General features: G+C 41.1%; 1 protein-coding gene across 2 annotated transcripts in view; it reads left to right on the top strand.

Annotated features, from left to right (window-relative positions):
- The window catches only part of LOC109412774 (tachykinin-like peptides receptor 99D), a 670,157-nt gene extending 651,457 nt beyond the window's left edge, over positions 1 to 18,700 (top strand). Inside the window, exons 11-12 of one of the 2 annotated variants that reach the window (XM_029865175.2) lie at positions 2,024 to 2,190; positions 17,812 to 18,700. In XM_029865175.2, the coding sequence (XP_029721035.2) occupies positions 2,024 to 2,190; positions 17,812 to 18,228 (584 nt within the window). In that variant the 3' untranslated portion in view covers positions 18,229 to 18,700. Of the gene's footprint in view, positions 1 to 2,023; positions 2,212 to 17,811 lie in introns of both variants that reach the window. The other variant, XM_029865174.2, reaches the window with a different exon arrangement.
- The last annotated feature ends 222 nt before the right edge of the window (positions 18,701 to 18,922 follow it).

Raw genomic sequence — 18,922 nt, 5'->3', positions numbered from 1 at the left:
ACTAATCCATAAATTAATTACTTTTCCAAACAGGGTTACGCTCAGCCTATCGCTTTATAATTAATTCATTCGGTTCACAATGCGCTTCTTTCCCAGGTAAAGTTTGTCTCATCCGGAACCTGATTAGCCTAATTGAAGAGCACGCGGTGGATTTCAATCAACCACCTTCGCAGATCGAAAAACCCGGTTCCCAGATCCGGATCTTCTTTAATGAATGAATGAATTGATTTTCGATGGTGCTCCTTCACAAAGAGCTTCCCCGGAATCATCGCTTTGCCAAGAGTCGACCCTATCCGCCGGACGGTCGCCTTCGGTAAGGTAATTCGAACCAACCGCATTATGGAAGGATTTTCCGTCGAAAGCGTTCTCGGAAGGAAAAATCGTTTGACGCCGCAGTGCAACAGGCAGCGCGCTATTAATACATGGGATGCTACTTCGGGGTGAATCTGATTAAAAATGTTAAATACAAAAGGCTATTTGAGGGTTTAAGAGTTAATCCCACCACACTTTCAATCGATTAGCTATTAAATCAGAGTCAGGTTCAGAGACGAGACCTGTATCAGAGTTTGCGAAAACAAACCAGTGTGCAAAGTGAAATATTCGAATTTGAATTGGATTGGATTTGGATTGGATTTGGATTGGATTTGGATTGGATTTGGATTGGATTTGGATTGGATTTGGATTGGATTTGGATTGGATTTGGATTGGATTTGGATTGGATTTGGATTGGATTTGGATTGGATTTGGATTGGATTTGGATTGGATTTGGAATTGGATTGGATTGGATTGGTATTAAGAGCTGACCAGTTTTTCCTAGAGAAATCTAATTATTATTGAGGAGGTATAAAAACCTTCACAAAAACATATAATTTTCAATTTAGTTTTATGATGCTCTTAAAGAAATCCTAGAAGCTATTTTGTATTGCTTCTGATACAATAACTTAATTCCGTTGGACCTTTTCTCGGTTTTGCTACTCACACTTTCTATTTGCTTTGATAAGAACAAATTAGCCATTCATTAACAAGACAATTACACACTTACTTTTAAATTGCTAGAAATGTGTAATCTTGGAAAGAGGCTCATTACACCTTCCTGGAAGTCACGTGCCTGCTCCAAAGCAACGCCAACTTCCTGCAAATCTTCAAACGACAACACCGCCCTCCTTCACCCAAAAGGCAAACGGTGCTAATTCAATTTTGATGCGGAGTCACTGAGCTTCCGGAAAATGGTCGCCCGCCTACATGTGCTAATTTCATCATGTCAAGTGAGGTTCAACTTCCTGGGAAAATGCTGTCTATCATTTCCCCGAACTAATACCCCGGCAAATTGGGGCAAAGCTACCAGCTGAATATTAAATACACTGCTCGTGCTGGTTCATCAGCTTCCGGCTTGTAGGTTGGACCCTCCCGTCGTCATTGTCGTCATCAGTCGTAACGTAGGTTCGGGTTTACCACGTCCTTTGTAGGTCATGTTCAATGCGAAGAATTTTCTTTGAGGGACAATGCTTGACAAAGGAACCTACCTGGAGCAGATGACGGTGCTAAAGCATTTATCCAAGCCACATTACTTGACAATGCGTGTGTCAAATTAGCGTTATGTCGCAAAACAAGTTACTATTATGTCATAGAAACAAAATACGACTTATAAAACGCAGAAAACCATAAAAATATGATACCCCTTATGGTGATGCACCATAATACATATGGTAAATGAAATTTTTACCATTAAATACATTTTTGTTGAGAACCAATATAAAAAAATACATTACAGTATAATTTATTCTCAAAGACAAAAAATAACGATATACTTTATGGTAACGCACCATATAACATTGATCGTTAGTGTTAATTTCACAAGAATTTACAATGTATAATTAATATGAAGCAATCAGGGAACACGATTTACATTCTAACACATATTGTCGTTCAAAAATTATTTTTACTCGGGCTTCCAATACGATTACATCAATCGACACAAGTTTTTCCTAATAACCTCAACTCACAACCTCACAACCTTTTACAGGTAAATTCCGACGGGAGTTCAAAAACGCGCTGGAAAAGTGCCACTGCCTGCGGAACCCGCGGGGCCTGGGCGGCCGGGTCGGTGGCTACGATGACCGTTCGATGTACCACACGGCCACCCGTATGAACGCCAGCCCCAGCAGTCGGAGCAACTACCACCTGACCAGTGTAAGAAACATTAGCATTAAGGTAGATGAACTTTTCTTTCTTCTCTGTTTTCTTTTCCACTCGTTTTCCCCTCACGTTGTTATTTGATGTTCGGGACTATACATACTAAACCCTGCACCTTGACTGTGCTTGTGGCTAAAAATGGCTGTTTGATGTTTGGCTTTTAATTAAACGCTTGTTAATTTTGGTGCTTTGATCGATCTTTGCAAGAAATCGTGGATGTGAGTTCAGGAGAAGTGAACCAAGCTTCTCAGTATATTTCATGTAATCGTTAAGCTCCAACTAAGCAAAGATAGGAAAATTTTAAATTTTGATTCTTTTAACAACTTCATCTATAGAAAACCCAAATCTTTAAAGAAATACGTTTTTTTATTATAACTTTGATAATTTGTTCTATTTTTTATGTTCTCAGGCTGATCATACACATTTGATATCAAAATAAGAATTTAGGAAAAAAAAATTGGATGCATACTTTTACAAGAATTTAATTCTTTCCGTATTTCCACGCATCTCAACATATAACCCCTTAAGATAGTCCAAAAATTGATTGGGGGTCCAAAAATCTAGTAGTGGCAATCATAATGTTTTTATTTTCAAAAATCATAGGTATCTCAAAAACAAAAAAAAAACATGATTCGTTGAATTTTTAATACGTTGTTTTCATTATTTTTTTATTAATATCATGAATTCAACGATTATTATTGATAAAAAAATGTTATGTAAAGTTGAAATATTTCACCACTTGATGATGATGTTACGTTGAATGATATTACTTCAAGTTTATGATACAGCTATTCAGGACCAATATTGTGCATAATAAATATTGCGGTTACTATAGGGAAGAGCGTAGGATGGTTGTAGGGAGTACCAGAAAATTACAGGAGAGTTTCAAGAGGATCTCAGTTTCGCTGTGGGGTTTCCGGGGTTCCAAGCTACAGGGGCTCTCAGGTGGCTCCAGGAGAGTTCCAGAGGGTTTTAGGATCATTTCAGGGTTAGTTTCATGGGCGGGTTTCACTGGATTTCAGGAGGTACCAGGTTATCTCTCCATCTCTCCAGGACGTCATTCCAAGGGGGTCCTTGGGAGCTTCTGGGGGTACTCTGACATCTCAGGGGTGTTCAAGGGAATCTCAGGGGCGCTTCAAAAGCGTTTCCGAGGGTCTCAGGGGGTTCAGAGTGCTTACGGGCGCTTCAAGAGTTATCAGTGGCGTTTGAGGGGATCTCAGGGACGATTCAGGTAGGCCAATGGGTTCCAAGGGTGACTATGGGGTTCTTCAGAGGGTCCCAGGGAAGTATCAAGGGGTCTCAGGGATATTTCAGAGGCTTATATGGGATTTAAGAGCTCCCAGGGGGTTTCAAGGGGTGCCAGGAGGTTTCAGGAGTTCATTTAGGTGTACCAAGGAGTCTCATTGGCGTTCCAGGGATTTTAGAGGAGTTCCAGGGAGTTTCACTTCACATGCGTTTTGTGGGTCTCTGGAGCGTTTCAGGGGGTTTCAGTGGAGTTCCAGATGATCACAGGATCGCTGCAGGGGATCTCATACTGTTGAATCGCACCTGAAATCCCCGTAATTCCTGTATCCCTGAACGCTCTTGAAATGCTCCTGATACCTCCTTAAACCTCTGAATCGTCTCAAAACGCCCCTGAAAAACCACTAGAAACGACCTCAAAAGACCCCTCTAGAAAATCCTTCGCAACCCCTTGAAACTCCCCTGAAACCTTCATAACCCCATTGAAACGTCCATAAAACCCCAAGGAACGCTTTTAAAAGGCTTCAGGAACCTCCTGAAGCGCCCCTGAAACCACTTGAAGCCTGGAAAAGCTACCAAACGCCTCTAAAAATTCTCGGAACGCCCTTAAAACATTCCTGAAACTCTCTGAAATACCTTTTAACGCCCCTGAAATTCCTTGTAACACCCTTTAAGGCGAAACTGGAAGCATTTCCTCATTTTTTTGGTTTTTGATTTTTTATAAAATAACGAAGCAATATTTTCAAAATCGATTTTCGTACACTTGTAGAGTATAAATCAAGGTATCTCCTGAATTTTTTCCAGGTGGAAAATGTTTTTCGTTTTTGCAGAAACCATTTTAAGTGAAATTTTGTTAAAAATGGTTTCTGCAAAAACTAAAAACATTTTCCATCTGGAAAAAAATCAGAAGATACCTTGATCCATACCACATACTCTGCATGTGCACGAAAACCGATTTTGAAAATATTGCTTTGTTATTTTATAAAAAATCAAAAACCAAAAAGTGAGGAAATGGATCCAGTTTTGCCTTAAGACCACATTGAAACGTCAACGAAACCTGTCGGAACGCCCTGAGATCCTCTGAAACTTCCTGGAAATCCACTTGGCCCCTTCTCGAATGCCCAGAAGTAAGACCTGTTCTCGATAACTAAGTTATTATTATTATTATTTATCTCAGCCGGGGGCTAGTTCATCTCTGCGATAACTAAGTTTCTTTAAGCCCCGACTTAATTTATGCATAAAATTACCAGCGATATTGACGTAAGTTTACATTTCATTATTTAGAAAATGTTGAAACTTCAGGTTAAGTTCTCGCATAAATAGCTTTGAAACAGTTCGCCTAAATCATATTCGAAGGTTCTTTGACTTTATTATTATCTCTTGAATGAGACCAACATTTTCGAAATCGAACGCAAATTGGCGGAAATATGAGCTTGAAAAATACCATGTTTTTGAGGGGGTAGCCCCAAACTTTTGAACAGTAGTGGAAATTCCTTCCGAATTTCTTTAACAATTCCTTCCGGGATTCTTTCCTGGATTCCTTCAGGAATTCCTTCCGGGATTTCTTCAGGAATTCTTTCCGGGGTTCTTTCAGAAATTCCTTCCCGATTCCTTCAAGAATTCCTTCCGGGATTCCTTCAGGAATTCCTTCCGGGATTCCTTCAGGGATTCCTTCCGGGATTCCTTCAGTAATTCCTTCCGGGATTCCTTCAGTAATTCCTTCCGGGATTCCTTCAGGAATTCCTTCCGGGATTCCTTCAGGAATTCCTTCACGAATTCCTTCCGGGATTCCTTCACGAATTCCTTCCGGAATTCCTTCAGGAATTTCTTCCGGGATGCCTTGGAGAAATCCCAGAAGGGATTCTTAGAAGAAACTCCTGAAGAAATCCCGGAAAGAACTTCTGGAGGAATCTCGGAAGGAACTCCTGGAGGTATCTAAGAAGGAAATCCTGGATGAATCTCAGAAAGAACATCTAGAGGAATCCCGGAAGAAACTCCTGGAGAAATCCCAGAAGGAAATTCTGGAGGAATCTCAGAAAGAACTTCTAGAGGAATCCCGGAAGAAACTTCTGAAGGAATCCCGGAAGAAACTCCTGAAGGAATCTCTGAAGGAACTCCTGGAGGAATTTCAGAAGGAACTATTGGAGGAATCTTGGAAAGAACTTCTGGAGGCATCTCGGAAGGGATCTGTATTGGAGATGAACCAGCCTCGGGCTGAAAATCTCCCTAACATCTCGGAAGGAACTCCTGGAGAAATCTCAAAGGAACTCCTGGAGGAATTTCGGACGGAACTCCTGGATGAATCCCGGAAGGAAAGGAACTCCTGGAGGCATCTCGGAAGAAATTCCTGCAGGAATTCAGGAAGAAACTACAGGAGAAATCCCAGGAAGGAACTTCAGGGTCAGGGTATCCCTGACGAAAACTCCTGGAGGAATCGTGGAAGGAACTCCTGGACGAATCTCGGAAGGAACTCCTGGAGGAATCTCAGAAGGAACTATTGGAGGAATCTTGAATGGAACTCCTGGAGGCATCTCGGAAAAAAATCCTGAAGAAATCTCATAAGGACTTCCTGGAGTAATTTCGGAAGGAACTCCTGGATGAATCCCGGAAGGAACTCCTGAAGGAAGTCCTGGAGAAATCCCAGAAAGAACTCCTGGAGGAATTCTGGAAAGAACTCCTGAAGGAATCCCGGAAGGAACTCCTGGAGAAATCTTGGAAGGAACTACTGGAGAAATCTCAGAATGAATTCCTGGAGGAATCCTGGAAGCAACTCCAGGAGGCATCTTGGAAGGAACTCCTGGAGGAATTTAGGAAGGAACTCCTGGAGAAATCCCAGAAGGAACTCCTGTAGGAATCTCCGAAGGAACTCCTGAAGGCATCTCAGAAGGAATTCCTGGAGGAATTTAGGAAGGAACTCCTGGATGAGTCACAGAAGGAACTCCTGAATGAATCACAGAGGGAACCCCTGAAGAAATCCCGGAAGGAACTTCTGGAGATATCCCATAAAGAACTCCTGAAGGAATTCTGGAAAGAATCCCTGAAGGAATCACGGAAGCAACTCCTGGAGGAATCACGGAAGGAACGGCACAATGGCAACGGCAGTTTTAGTACATTCCCTGCTAGCCGTTCCTGCCGTTCCGTTTTGCCGTTGTCATTGTGTTTGGGTCTTAGTCGGGATGCAATGCAGAAAGAAAGGTGTGGTCTTGGCAAAGTACTTCGGGAAATCTAGAGCAATCTAATGGTGCGGTCATTAGTTTGTGATTTCACCGCTGGGTGGCGTTAGTTGTCATGTAAACGTGTGAACTGCTCTATCTCGGGGTCCAAAGCAGATATAAATGTGTCGTCTTCGGCAAAAATTTTCTGGAGGCGGATGAGTGGTCTGGTAATTCAGTTAGTACAGGGTGCGGCAGGAAAAAATGCGAAAAGTTCAAGGCACTATTACACGCTAAATATGGGATATATACGACTATTTTTTCATGACAGTGTATCAGTCAATGTCTTTATTCTAGCACTGGAAAATAAAAATGAACATATTTGATGTTTGACATGTGATAATGTAGGACTAATAAGCGGATATCAATAAACTGCGCGCCCAATGGTCATTAAACAAAATGACTATAACAGTAACAAAATTAGCTCAAATTCGATGAACAACCAGACCACACTGATGCAGAGCCATCTAGTTTCACATACCAGATGAAATAAGTACATATATTTGATGATATTGTAGAGAAAATCAAAAATTTTGTTTTATCAGATGCTAAATTTAGCGACCTGTGTGATTTTCTGCGGTTTGAAAATTCTGGTTGTCTTCATCTTCAGGCGCCGCCCTGTAAAGGTTAGTGACCTAAATGGGAATTTTTTTAATTAACTTTTCAGAAAACTAGCCTATTATAGATCATGGAACGTTGAAGCATAGATTGGTTAATGTCAAATGGACGAAAATGAGGTTTGAAGTTGAAAAACACTTTCGCATTTTTTCCTGCCGCATACTGTAGTTGGTGGTTTCACCACTACATGCCACTAGTTGTCTAGTAAAATTGAAATGCTTTATCTCGGAGTTCAAAGCAGATGGAAAAGTGTCGACTTCGGCAAAGTTCTTCAGGAGGTGATAAGTAATCTGTTATATCAATTATTAGTTGGCAATTTCATGACTAGGTGGCGTTAGTTGTCAAGTAAAGTTATGAACTGCTCTATCTCGGCGGCATTCAAAGCATATATAATAGCATGTAGGAGGTCAAGAGCGAAGATGACACTTTTCTATCTGTTTTGGATCCCGATATAGAGCAGTTCAAATCTTTACTTGACTACTATCTCCAAGTAATCAAAAGTTCGAATAAGCGGGTACTAAGTACTAAGCGAGCTAAGCAGCTTGCTAAAGGTTGCTCTTTGGCCTTCTAACCAGCTTCATTTTCGGAGTTCAAATAAGGAAACTGGATAGCCTTCTTAGTAGCTTCTGATGGAATTTTCTCAAAATGAATCTAAAAACAAAAATGTACTTTTCAGATTTACCTCTGTCGTTTGCTTGTATTCCTTGAAACATGACCACATTTACCTTACGATGCCACACTCCTATGAAGATTTGAACCGGGCCCTCCTGCGTGATAACCTGCAGTTATACCGCTGCGCTTTAAGCAGCTTTCAATTTGCTTAAGAGGCTAACAATGAGTCTTACGGAAACCAATGAGTGAAGCTTTGGCAAGGCTCATTGTTAGCCTCTTAGGCAGCCAGATAGTTCCATTCAGAACTTTATCTTATGCCGTTTTTCTTTTTGAACCTGGGTTGGAACTGGATTGGCGGAAAATGTGTAATCAAACACACGTCAAACAAACTCAAACAAACTTTAGTACAAGCGAAACCGAAATCGGGTTGAGATTGAAACTGTGATCTCATCCAGTTCCAACCCAGGTTGAAACTGGATCAAAAAGAAAAACGGCATTAGCTTCGTCATTTTGTCATGGGAAGCGGAACATTTGGTTGCTTGAGACACCACCAAGCGTCAAATCATCAACTAATTGTTAAATCACTGGATTGTTCTTGACTTTCTGTACAACTTTGCCGACACAATTGCTCCAAATAAACTAGATCCTGTGATAAAGCTTGTGGTAACTTTTTAAAACACGGACACGTTTTAGTACTTCCAGTGAGCTGTTCGCTCTTTGAAGGAAGCACGACACTAGACAACGTACTAGCATGCAACGCCCAGTGGCAAAGCCGAAAACTTTTCCTGGCAGCTGCGGCGGGAATCGAACCCGCGCTCCTTAGCACGATGCGACTAAATGCTTGGTGACACTAGCCGCATGACCACGAAGCCACACAAACTTATGAGTAAGCACCCCTACTGGCTAGTGTACATAGCAACTATTTCTGCATAGAGTTTTACCGGCCAAATTGCCAACTTATTGGATGTAAGTTTGCATTGCATGGTAGATCTATTCTATTACTACAACTTTTGCAAAGAAAATAAGGCGCTAACTTGGAATACGCTTGAGATATTTGCCCATACCCCCAAGTAGGTAGGCGAAATCCCATAAGCACTGGGATTCCTACACCACGGACTGCCCTGTAATAGTAATCCGTGCAATAGTAGACCGTGTAGAAGGAATCCGTGCCGTAGAAGTGTATATATCTGTTTGTTAAACATTATCCACCATGCTTATCCTTATTGATTTTTAAGATGTAAATCACCATCCAGTAGCGTGCAAGGTTAGCAGTAAGGGTATGCGGTATACCGAATAGTTTTGCCAACCTCGAAACGAAATTCCACGGAATTTCACGGAATTCAAGTAGGCGAAATTTATGATTTTGAATTTCGTTTCGTTTCGTCAAATTCTAAAAATTTCGCCTCTAAAAATTACCTTTCGCCGAAACAAAACGAAATTCCGCGAAACTGCCAAAAATTTCGAAAACTAATATATAGTGTAAATGCTAATCCTTAAAAATCTTTATTATTTAAAGTTTCTTCAAAGAATTACAAAAATATCTCGAGACATGTCTCGAGAGCACTATATACCTTGGATCTACCACTGTTCAGAGATATGTCTAACTTAGCCAACTTAGCCTACGTTGTGGTATAGACAGATTGTGTGATACAGAAAGTAGAGTATAGTTGTATAGTTGTAGTTGTATAGTTGTAGTGATTGATGATGGTAGGGCTCTGCACCGGTAACGTTTTACCCGAACATCTTGTTATGATTATATCTCAACTTGTTATATTTTTGTTTATATTAGAACGAGTTTTGTTAGATTTTTTTGTTATTTTAACATTTTAACAGAAATCATTGTTACAAAATAACAACCTGCAATATTTTTGTTTTTCCCATCTAGTCGGGTTTCATCATACCACATGGTGTAAATGGTAGAAGAATATTATTTAAAAAAAAGCAGTATCCCTAGGTCACCCACCTAATGAAAGCTAAGAGTCTATTCCTTCATTTGATGCTAAGAGCGAAATGTTCTATCGGGTGTTATTTTCCCATACACGTTTTAGATAAAAAGTACTCAAAAATGGGTATTTTTCGGAAATTTCGACACTGATTTTTCATTTGGGCCTAACTGACATTTTCGAATTCTCTTCATCGATTCTCTCTTTGTGTTATCACAGAATGTGTATTGAGTTTTCCAAAGATTTTTTAGTTGAAATGCGAAGAAGACGACTACATGTTGCTATAGGAACAAAAAGAATAATGATTTTGTTTGTTTTGATCAAGTTATTAGCGATAGAGAGAGTCGACGAAGAGAAATCGATCAAGTCAGTTAGGCCCTTATGAAAAATGTTATGTTAAATGTTAATATGTTCTAGAAATCACGGTTTTTTGTTCTAGACCCCCCGATAGAATATTTCGTTCTTAAAGGGTGATACGGTCAAAATTTGGACACATAATTTTTTTCATAACTTTAGACTGCGTACACCAAAACAGCTGATTTTTGGACCAGTAAGGCTACATTATATGTAGCTTATACCATAAAATTTTCATCAAAATCGATTAAGTATTGGTTGATATATAGATAAAACCATCGACCTACCTTTTTAAAATTTTGTACAAAGGCGCTCCATAGTAAATTTTCGGAAATTTAAGGTCAGTTAAGCACAATTTTGATTATAGAACTACCAATACTGCTCCGATTTTTATCAAAATTTTACAGTATAGTACTATTATGAAAATATGTTCTTAGTAAAATTTTGAGCCATTTAGTATGAATACTTTCAAAGTTGTAGCAGTTTGAATATGAAAAAACTGACCGGGTGCCACTTAAGCAAATAAAACTTTGTAACGGCTCGATCAAATTGAATGAAATTTTTACACAACATTTTGATATGCATACTTTACATACAGAAAAGTTTTCATTGAAATCGGTTAAGTATCTCTGGCTCTATGAATAAAACAGTAAAAATGTGTGAATCCTCTTTGCACAAAATTTAAAAATTGCAGATCTCAGGGTTTTATTTATTCATTTATTATTAATACATCAACAGACTTATTGTCCCAATGATGGTTAGTACTTAAAAATAACAACAAAGCTCGGTCAAGTAACAGTAAAAAATAATACGTACAACAGAACAAAACAACTACAATACAATTCATTACACTATTCTGGAGGTGAGTTCTTCAATAAAATTACGGCGGATGGTTTGTCTGGGAAGATGGAAGTCAAACCCTGACGCTACTCTGTTAAAACAACGTTGCAGGCCAATCATTGCACTGTTTTGTCCAAAAAGAGTTCGTCGGAGCGGCAATCGTAACATGGCATTAGCCCGTAGTCTTCTGCTGCGAGCACTAATGTCGATCAGTGCAAGAATAGCAGGACAATCTATTCTCCCTTGCAGCAAATCCGCGATTATCATCGCTCTATTAACATCTCTGCGTGTTTGTAGCGTTTCGAGGTGTATCAATCGACATCTACTAAGATAGCTCGGCAATCGGTGAGGGTCACGCCAGGGAAGCCTGCGAAGTGCAAAACGGATGAAGCGACGCTGAACCGATTCAATCCTTTCTATGCCGTTCTGATAGTATGGAAGCCAGACAGCGGAACAATATTCTAGAGTCGAACGAACAAGCGAGCAATAGAGTGACTTAAGGCAGTGGCCGCCGATCCCGAGTCTCTCAAGTTTAGCGATCGTCACAGCATGATTAATCTTGTCAATTGCAGCGCTCAAATCCGTGTAGACCACATCAGTTTGGGCTTGTTCAGCCATGCTGTCCGTAATGTGAGATGTAAGGTTCAAGAGATTCGTGGTAGTGGATCTACCCGAGATGTAACCATGTTGATTTTCACTGATGTACGGCTTGCAATGAGACATCAGTGGTTCCATAACAATAAGCTCGAATAGTTTCGAGATGGCACAGAGAGATGATATTCCTCGGTAATTACTGACATCCTTTCGATCGCCTTTTTTGTGAACGGGAAACACGATAGCTTTCTTCCAGACTGACGGAAAAATTCCGCTAGTTAGGGACAAAGAAAACACCAACCGGATAGGGTCGACTAATTCGTCAATATGCGTTTTTAGGAAAGATGATGGAATACCGTCGGGCCCGGGATTGATCGATGATTTCAATTGCCTGGCTGCTCTCACAATCGTTGTATCATCAACACCAATCGTAGTTAGTACATCACCGTTCAGTGGAACATTACTAGCGGCAAGCATTATATGCTCTTCGGATAGAACCTCCTCACTGAAAACGCTAGCAAATTTACTGGCGAAAAGACGACACACATCGTTTCTATCAGAGGCCACTCGACCTTCAAGCGTCATTGTGGAAGGCAACCCAAACTCCTTTCGTTGTTGATTCACATATCGCCAGAACGCTTTGGGTTTCGACTTCAGTTTTCGTTGGATGTGTAGCTGATATCTTCTGAAACAGCGCCTGCTAGTGTTCTTATATTCGTTGTTCACCCTCAAGTAATGGTCACGTAGAAGGAGCGTTCGGCGTTTGGAATACAGTCTAAGGGCTGCACGTTTTGTAGTCTTCATTCTGCGGAGCTCTTGAGTTTGCCAAGGTGGGCCACAGGAGGAATGATTTATTTTTGGTACATATCTTTCAATTGCATGTCCCATGATATGCGAAAGTGTTAGAGCAGCATTTTCCACATCGTTCAAATCCAGAACGTCAAGCCAGTCTATTGAACCAAGAAATTCAGCTATGCCTTGGTGGTTCGCCCGGTTGAAATCGTACGAGACCGGAGAAATGCTTTCTTGGATGTGTGCGTCATTATAGTTGAGAACGAGTGCAAGTGGAGGATGATGTGTAACAGTCTTAACCAAGGGGGACGGGGCAGCTGTTAACAACGGAGCCACATCTTTCGAACTGACGAAACAGAGATCCAAACAACGTCCATTTTCATTCATCACGTTGTTAACCTGCTGCAGCGTTGCAGTACTGTAACTGTCGATAAGACGGGTTGCACCAGCATGGAAGGTAGAACAGCTTGGGTCAGGATGAAGGAAACCGTCGCGGGACGACTTCCAACAAATACCGGAAAGGTTAAAATCTCCTATCACAATAATCTCATCAGTAGCAGTCGCTACATCAACCATATGCATAGTCGATAGGATATGTGCGTCAATTAAAGCGATATCGCGAGTGCGATCAGGAGGAACGTAAATCCCACACAAGTACACGTTGCGGTCTGATAGTTTGATTTGAACCCACACTTGCTCCACACTTGCCCAGGAGTCGCTATCGATCGTTTTGGATTTTAGTTCCTTTTTTACCGCAACAAGAACACCGCCACCAATATTCTTAAGACTATTTCTAGGTCCACGGTCGCAACGGAACACCTCATACGAAGGCCCATGCACCTGGCTGGACAGGGTACGGGAATCGAGCCAAGTTTCAGTCAAAACGATGATGTCATAGCAGTCGTCCGAAGTTGCCAGCAAGTATCTATTGGCATCGGTGTTCATTCCTCCGGCGTTTTGATAATAAATTAGCAGATCTTTGGAAGTCCGTTGAAACCGCGAGGCAACTGCCTGGGTGGAACCGGTGGTTCGTCTCTCGGAATGTACAGTATCCGTGCGTACCGGTGAAACATTCTCGCCAATGAGACGGTGTTGACTTGGAGAAGATCGGCTAGAATCAATGGACGTCTCAGAAGAGAAATAGCTCGGATGTGCGGCGTACTTGCCTGAGGTTGAAGGTCGGAAGATCTCATCTCCCTTCTCAAATGCAGGACCAGGACGACTGCTGGTCGCTGGCTGGAGGGGCTCGACTGCAATGAGAGGGATAGAGACTTCCTCAAGGCCTATGGCAAGTGTACGTCCCGGTGTCCGGTTCCGCGAGGTTATCCGAGGACCGCTTGTAGGGAATTGGCTGGAATTGTTGCATGAATCAGGGTGCGAAGGGCTTGAAAGAGTTGCATACTTGCCTGACGTTAGAGGTCGGAAGATCTCATCTCCCTTCTCAAATGCAGGACCGGGACGACTTGCGGTCGCTGGCTGGAGGGGCTCGACTGCAATGAGAGGGATAGAGACTTCCTCGAAGCCTATGGCAAGTGTGCGTCCCGGTGTCCGGTTCCGCGAGGCTATCCGAGGGCCGCTTGTAGGAAATTGGCTGGAATTTTTGCATGAATCAGGGTGCGAAGGGCTTGAAAAAGTTGCGTACTTGCCTGAGGTTGGCAGTTGCGTACTTGCCTGAGGGTTCAACCATATCTCCGGAAATACTAGACCGATTTTGATGAAAATTTTATGGTACACGCTACATATAATGTACCATTACAAATATTATTATTATTTATTACTCCATCTTCAGTTAAACTGTACAGACTGGTTTCTTACCTAATATTTAAAACTAGGGCAAACATACAGAAATTACAAAACGAATATCAATGCATTCAACAATTCCAACAAATTATCATTTTCAACTTATATCACTTTAATTTACACGTCTCAAAAACAAATAACGTAACCAACAACTGATGACAAACAATACAATATAAATAACTTAATAATCTACCTGAATTCAATCACAATTTTTCAATGACTAATTCGTATACGATTTACATGTAACTATACGGTAACATTTCTCAGAGAAGTCGGTTTCCATATATCCTTGTTTCTACAAATAAACTCTCGAAATTTTACACCTTTGGGCCAGGTAGACGAATCCATTGCTAAGGTTTTCCATCGAACATGCAAAACCACTTTGAATGAAATAAAATCTAAATCCTCACAGTTTCTCCAATTTGGCACTAACTTGGTTACGTTCATGCATTCGGGTTGAGGAGCACAAAGCGATTCCGACACCAAGTTGGTAATTTCGTTTTCTGTGACGCATCTATCGATGTTTGTTAGCAGCAGCGAAAAACAGTCTTCATTACTCTGCCTAGCTGCACAATAGGAAGTACACGCACGCGCATTGATCGTCGGCTTTGGTGATGTATCTGGAGTTGAGTGTCGGTGTGTTGAATTGAAAGCTGTTATAGGAGTCAAATTAGCCATGGCACTGTTGATTGCCGCAATTTGCGATTTTATTTCTGTTAACTCAGCTGCGATCGAGGATTGGCCGGTCGCTTCAGGTTTTGAGATTGACATGCGATCTCTAGCTTGACGATATTCGCTAATGCAATCATCGCACATCCAAATAATGTTGTTAGTTAGAGCACATACACTGTCCTCACACACACCGACGCAAGATGCGTGAAACTTAGCAGCACATCTTCCTTCACAAACAGTGAAGAGATCATTCATCATATCGATAGTAGTGGAGCACTTTCTGCATGTATCCTCCATTGTAAACAACCTTAACTTCAGCAGTAGTAGCAACAGTTATTGAGTTTTTTCCAGCTTTCTGTGATTTCGATCGATAATTTGATATGACCCGACGATAGAGGACAGATTTATCACCTCGCAGAACTCATTACAATAAATTTTCACACGGTCTTCACAAATAACATGTCGTTTTTAAACGGAGTAAAAAAGCGCATTGAATATCATGCAAAAGCGAGAGCGAAACTGAAACGATTACTGATCCAAAAATCAGCTGTTTTGGTGTACGCAGTCTCAAGTTATGAAACAAATTGTGTGACCAAATTTTGACCGTATCACCCTTTAGCTTCAAATGAAAGAGAGCACCCTTTCTCATTTAGTGGGTGACTTAGCTATACTATATGATGACAATAGACAAAGGACGCGTAGCTCAAGTTTGGAAAACGATGCAGTAAGAAAACATCGATCACACTCAAGATATAACTTTGGGAAAATATAATTACAACAAATCGAAGGAGACGCACTGGATATAAAGTGTTTCGACTCTGGAAGAGGAATTTTAACAAAATTCAGGTGCAAAATCCAGGAAAACTGTTTTGATTATCGGCAACGCAGTCTTTTTAATTGTAAAATAAGTTTTATTATAACCCTTTGCAGCCGGAGGGGTCATATATGACCCCGGCGATGAAACCGAGTATAACAACCATGTTCGAGACCAGCGAGGTTGCGACAGCAGCGGCGAAATAATTCGGCTTCAAAGGGTTAACCCGACGTTTCGGCGCAGATATGACGCCTTCTTCAGGAGAGACTGTAATTATTATTGATTTCATTACAATATTTTTAGTATACTACACATTTTTAACTTACAATAAAGTATTCGTTTTTGGTTTGGGGTTATGGTGGGTTAAATAATTAAACTCGTTTTACAATTAAAAAGACTGCTTTGCCGATAATCAAAACAGCTATAATAGTACAGTCGAACTCTCATCCAATTAATCCAGGAAAGCTTTATAAAAAGACTGAAATATTATTAAATTTCCATGAGTTTTCTAAAGCATTTAAAGGTATATTTTTGACAGTAAGCTCAAACTAATTGCCAAAAAAAAGTTCAGATTTTCAGGAAAATTTTTTGTGTATTTTAGTAAACTAAAATGACAAACGTCGGCAAACCTACTAAAACCGTGAGTGTTTTAGGTTAACGGTGAGGTGACTGTAGGTTAATTACTGATACCAAAAGGATTGACTATATAATACAGCTGCAGCAGTACTCCTTGCTCCACAAGGTGTAAAGAATTAGCTTTAGTGAAAATTCACAAATAAAAAGAAATAAAAAATGCTCCATATTACCATATTGCTTTTTTCCGTAATCGTAAGTTTTAGAAAGCATCAATCTTTCAGTCAATGAAAAATGTAAGCACACAGTATCAATTTTCACAAAAAAAAAGATATACCTGCAAGATTCCGCGAAACTTTTACGGAAATTTCGTTGCGTTTCGAAAAATACCGAGTGAATCCGGATTTCGTATCGATCCCACGAATCATTTTTAAATTTCATTTCGTTTCGTACCGCATCGTATCAAAAAAAAAATCATATCGTTTCGTTTCGAATCGCTTTGAAAAAATCCCACCCCGCATACCCTTAGTTAGCAGTGCAGTACACAGTGTAGGTAGCTACGAGCGTATAAGGAGATGCATGGTAGGCCACAAATCTAACTAGAGTTTAGTAAGCTCAAGTTTCATCAGCTACAGGGATAAGCATTCAGCTGGTGCAGACTCCAGTTGTACTGAAATACAGATCAAATTGATAAACAATGAACGCCATATCCCTTTCGTGACGGAGCGCAAAAAATGGAAATCTCCATACAAATGGCTCAACTTTGGCTTTCCAGAACTCTTAGATTTCCCAACAAAACAACAATTATTTTACCTCATTTGAAAGAACTACTCTTTATCTTTCGATTTCTAGCTTTGACTACCTAGATAAATCGGAAATTAAAATTATGCGACAGACAAAACTTTTTCATGTTTTACGGTTTTTGTCCACTTTTTGTTTACCACAAAATTGCACAGGCAACGTAAACAAAAGTTTGTTTACACACAAACAAGTATAAGTAATGGCTGAATCATTGAAACAGTTTACATCACATAAAACAAAGTCTAAACAGATGAAAAAAATATGCAAAACTGGTACCGCTCAACAGCGCAATTGTGCTGGTTCGTCACGAAAGGGATATACTTGGGTCTCTATAGCGTCCTGTCACCCACTGAATGTCCTCAAAGTCATTTCTGCTGGATGCAAAACTACCAAGAAATGTGCTAAGCGTAAAATAGGTGGCAAGCCATTACATGTAAGAGATTCAGCTGTTAGCTACCTGCCACCACTTTCTACTTTTATTGATAGCCTAGCTCCTTTCTAATATCATTCAAATCCACTCAATTATCACGCATTGGCACTCACTTACTGCTTCGCACCTCTGATTCAATCCACGATTTTTATACTCTATTTGTAACCTAAATAGCATTAAGCTTTTGCAAATCCGCTTTCGCTGTCCAGCTTCCCGCCCCGCACCTGAACCCTCTTAATCCGACCCGGAAAGTAATTTTAAAACTTGCACATCTTATCTCACCGTTTGCACCTTTCCGTCTCTTCCCCTATGTCCCCACAGCACACGCAGCAAACATCCTTCAACAACGGCAGCCGCCATCACCACCACGCCCGGAACAGCATCAATCACCCGGGCAGCTTGACCGGGGCACCGCAGATCTCACCGGTGTCGTTCGAGGAGCGACTGGCCCTCACCAAGAACATGGACGGCGTCGGCGGTGACCCCAGTGGAGGTGGAACCGGGGCTGGCAGTGCTGCCAGTCGCATCGAAGCCACCAGCGGTCATGCTGGCGCCCAGAACAACAGCCATCATCATCATCCCCATCTTGGTAACGGATCGGCCCCGGATGCCTCTGCGGCGACCACCGGAACCCCCGCGACGGCGAACGGCTCTGGCTCTGGCTCCGGCTCCGGCGGTGGCGGCTCCATGCTAATGATTGTGAATAAATCGAGCAATTGTAAGATTAATGGTACTTGACGCGCAAAGCTGCACGTTTCCTGGCGAAAGAATCGCAACTCGAGCGGCAACAACGACGACGGCGGCGAGCGACTCGGCATGTCGAGGGGGGTAGGAATGCAGTTAAATTAATGGGTTGAACCAGCAACACCGTTGCACATTATTGCGGGCAGCCAGCAGAGGAGTAATTAAAAGAAACACCATAGTATTGCAACGATGGGCAGTGGGTTATGAGAGTAATCCGCGCTGAGCAGTGCCATGGGGGTTGGCAAAGGTGTGGGTGGTCGGCCTGCCGTGGCTTGCGTGGGTGAGAAATGCATCGTTTAATGGGTTTCCGTATCGCGCGGGTTAAGATTGATCGTTGGCCGATTCAATGGGTGTTGGATTGATAAATGGATTGGCGATTAAGGTTGCACATATATCCTCCTGAGTTTTCCATGCATGTCAGATGTAAAGAAATCAATCCATTGTATTGTATTTGATTTTTGAAGCACTAGGATATAAATAATATGCTTTAATCAATTCGAGCCAAATAATTTGTTGAAATGATCTTTTTGAGCTGTGGTTGAAAATTATAGCCACATCTCAAATCTCAAAATGCAACATAAATGACATCATTTTAAGATGAAGGTTTGATCGATTGGATCATTTGGTGTCCGATTTTTGTGATTTGTTGATCTGTTCATTCTTGTTAATTAGTTGCAAAATAAACTCC

The sequence above is a fragment of the Aedes albopictus genome, chromosome 3 (genome assembly GCF_035046485.1).
Source record: "Aedes albopictus strain Foshan chromosome 3, AalbF5, whole genome shotgun sequence".
NCBI classification, from domain to species: Eukaryota; Metazoa; Arthropoda; class Insecta; order Diptera; family Culicidae; genus Aedes; species Aedes albopictus.
The sequence above is the reverse complement of the archived record's forward strand: the minus strand, read 5'-3'. Positions and strand labels throughout refer to the sequence as shown.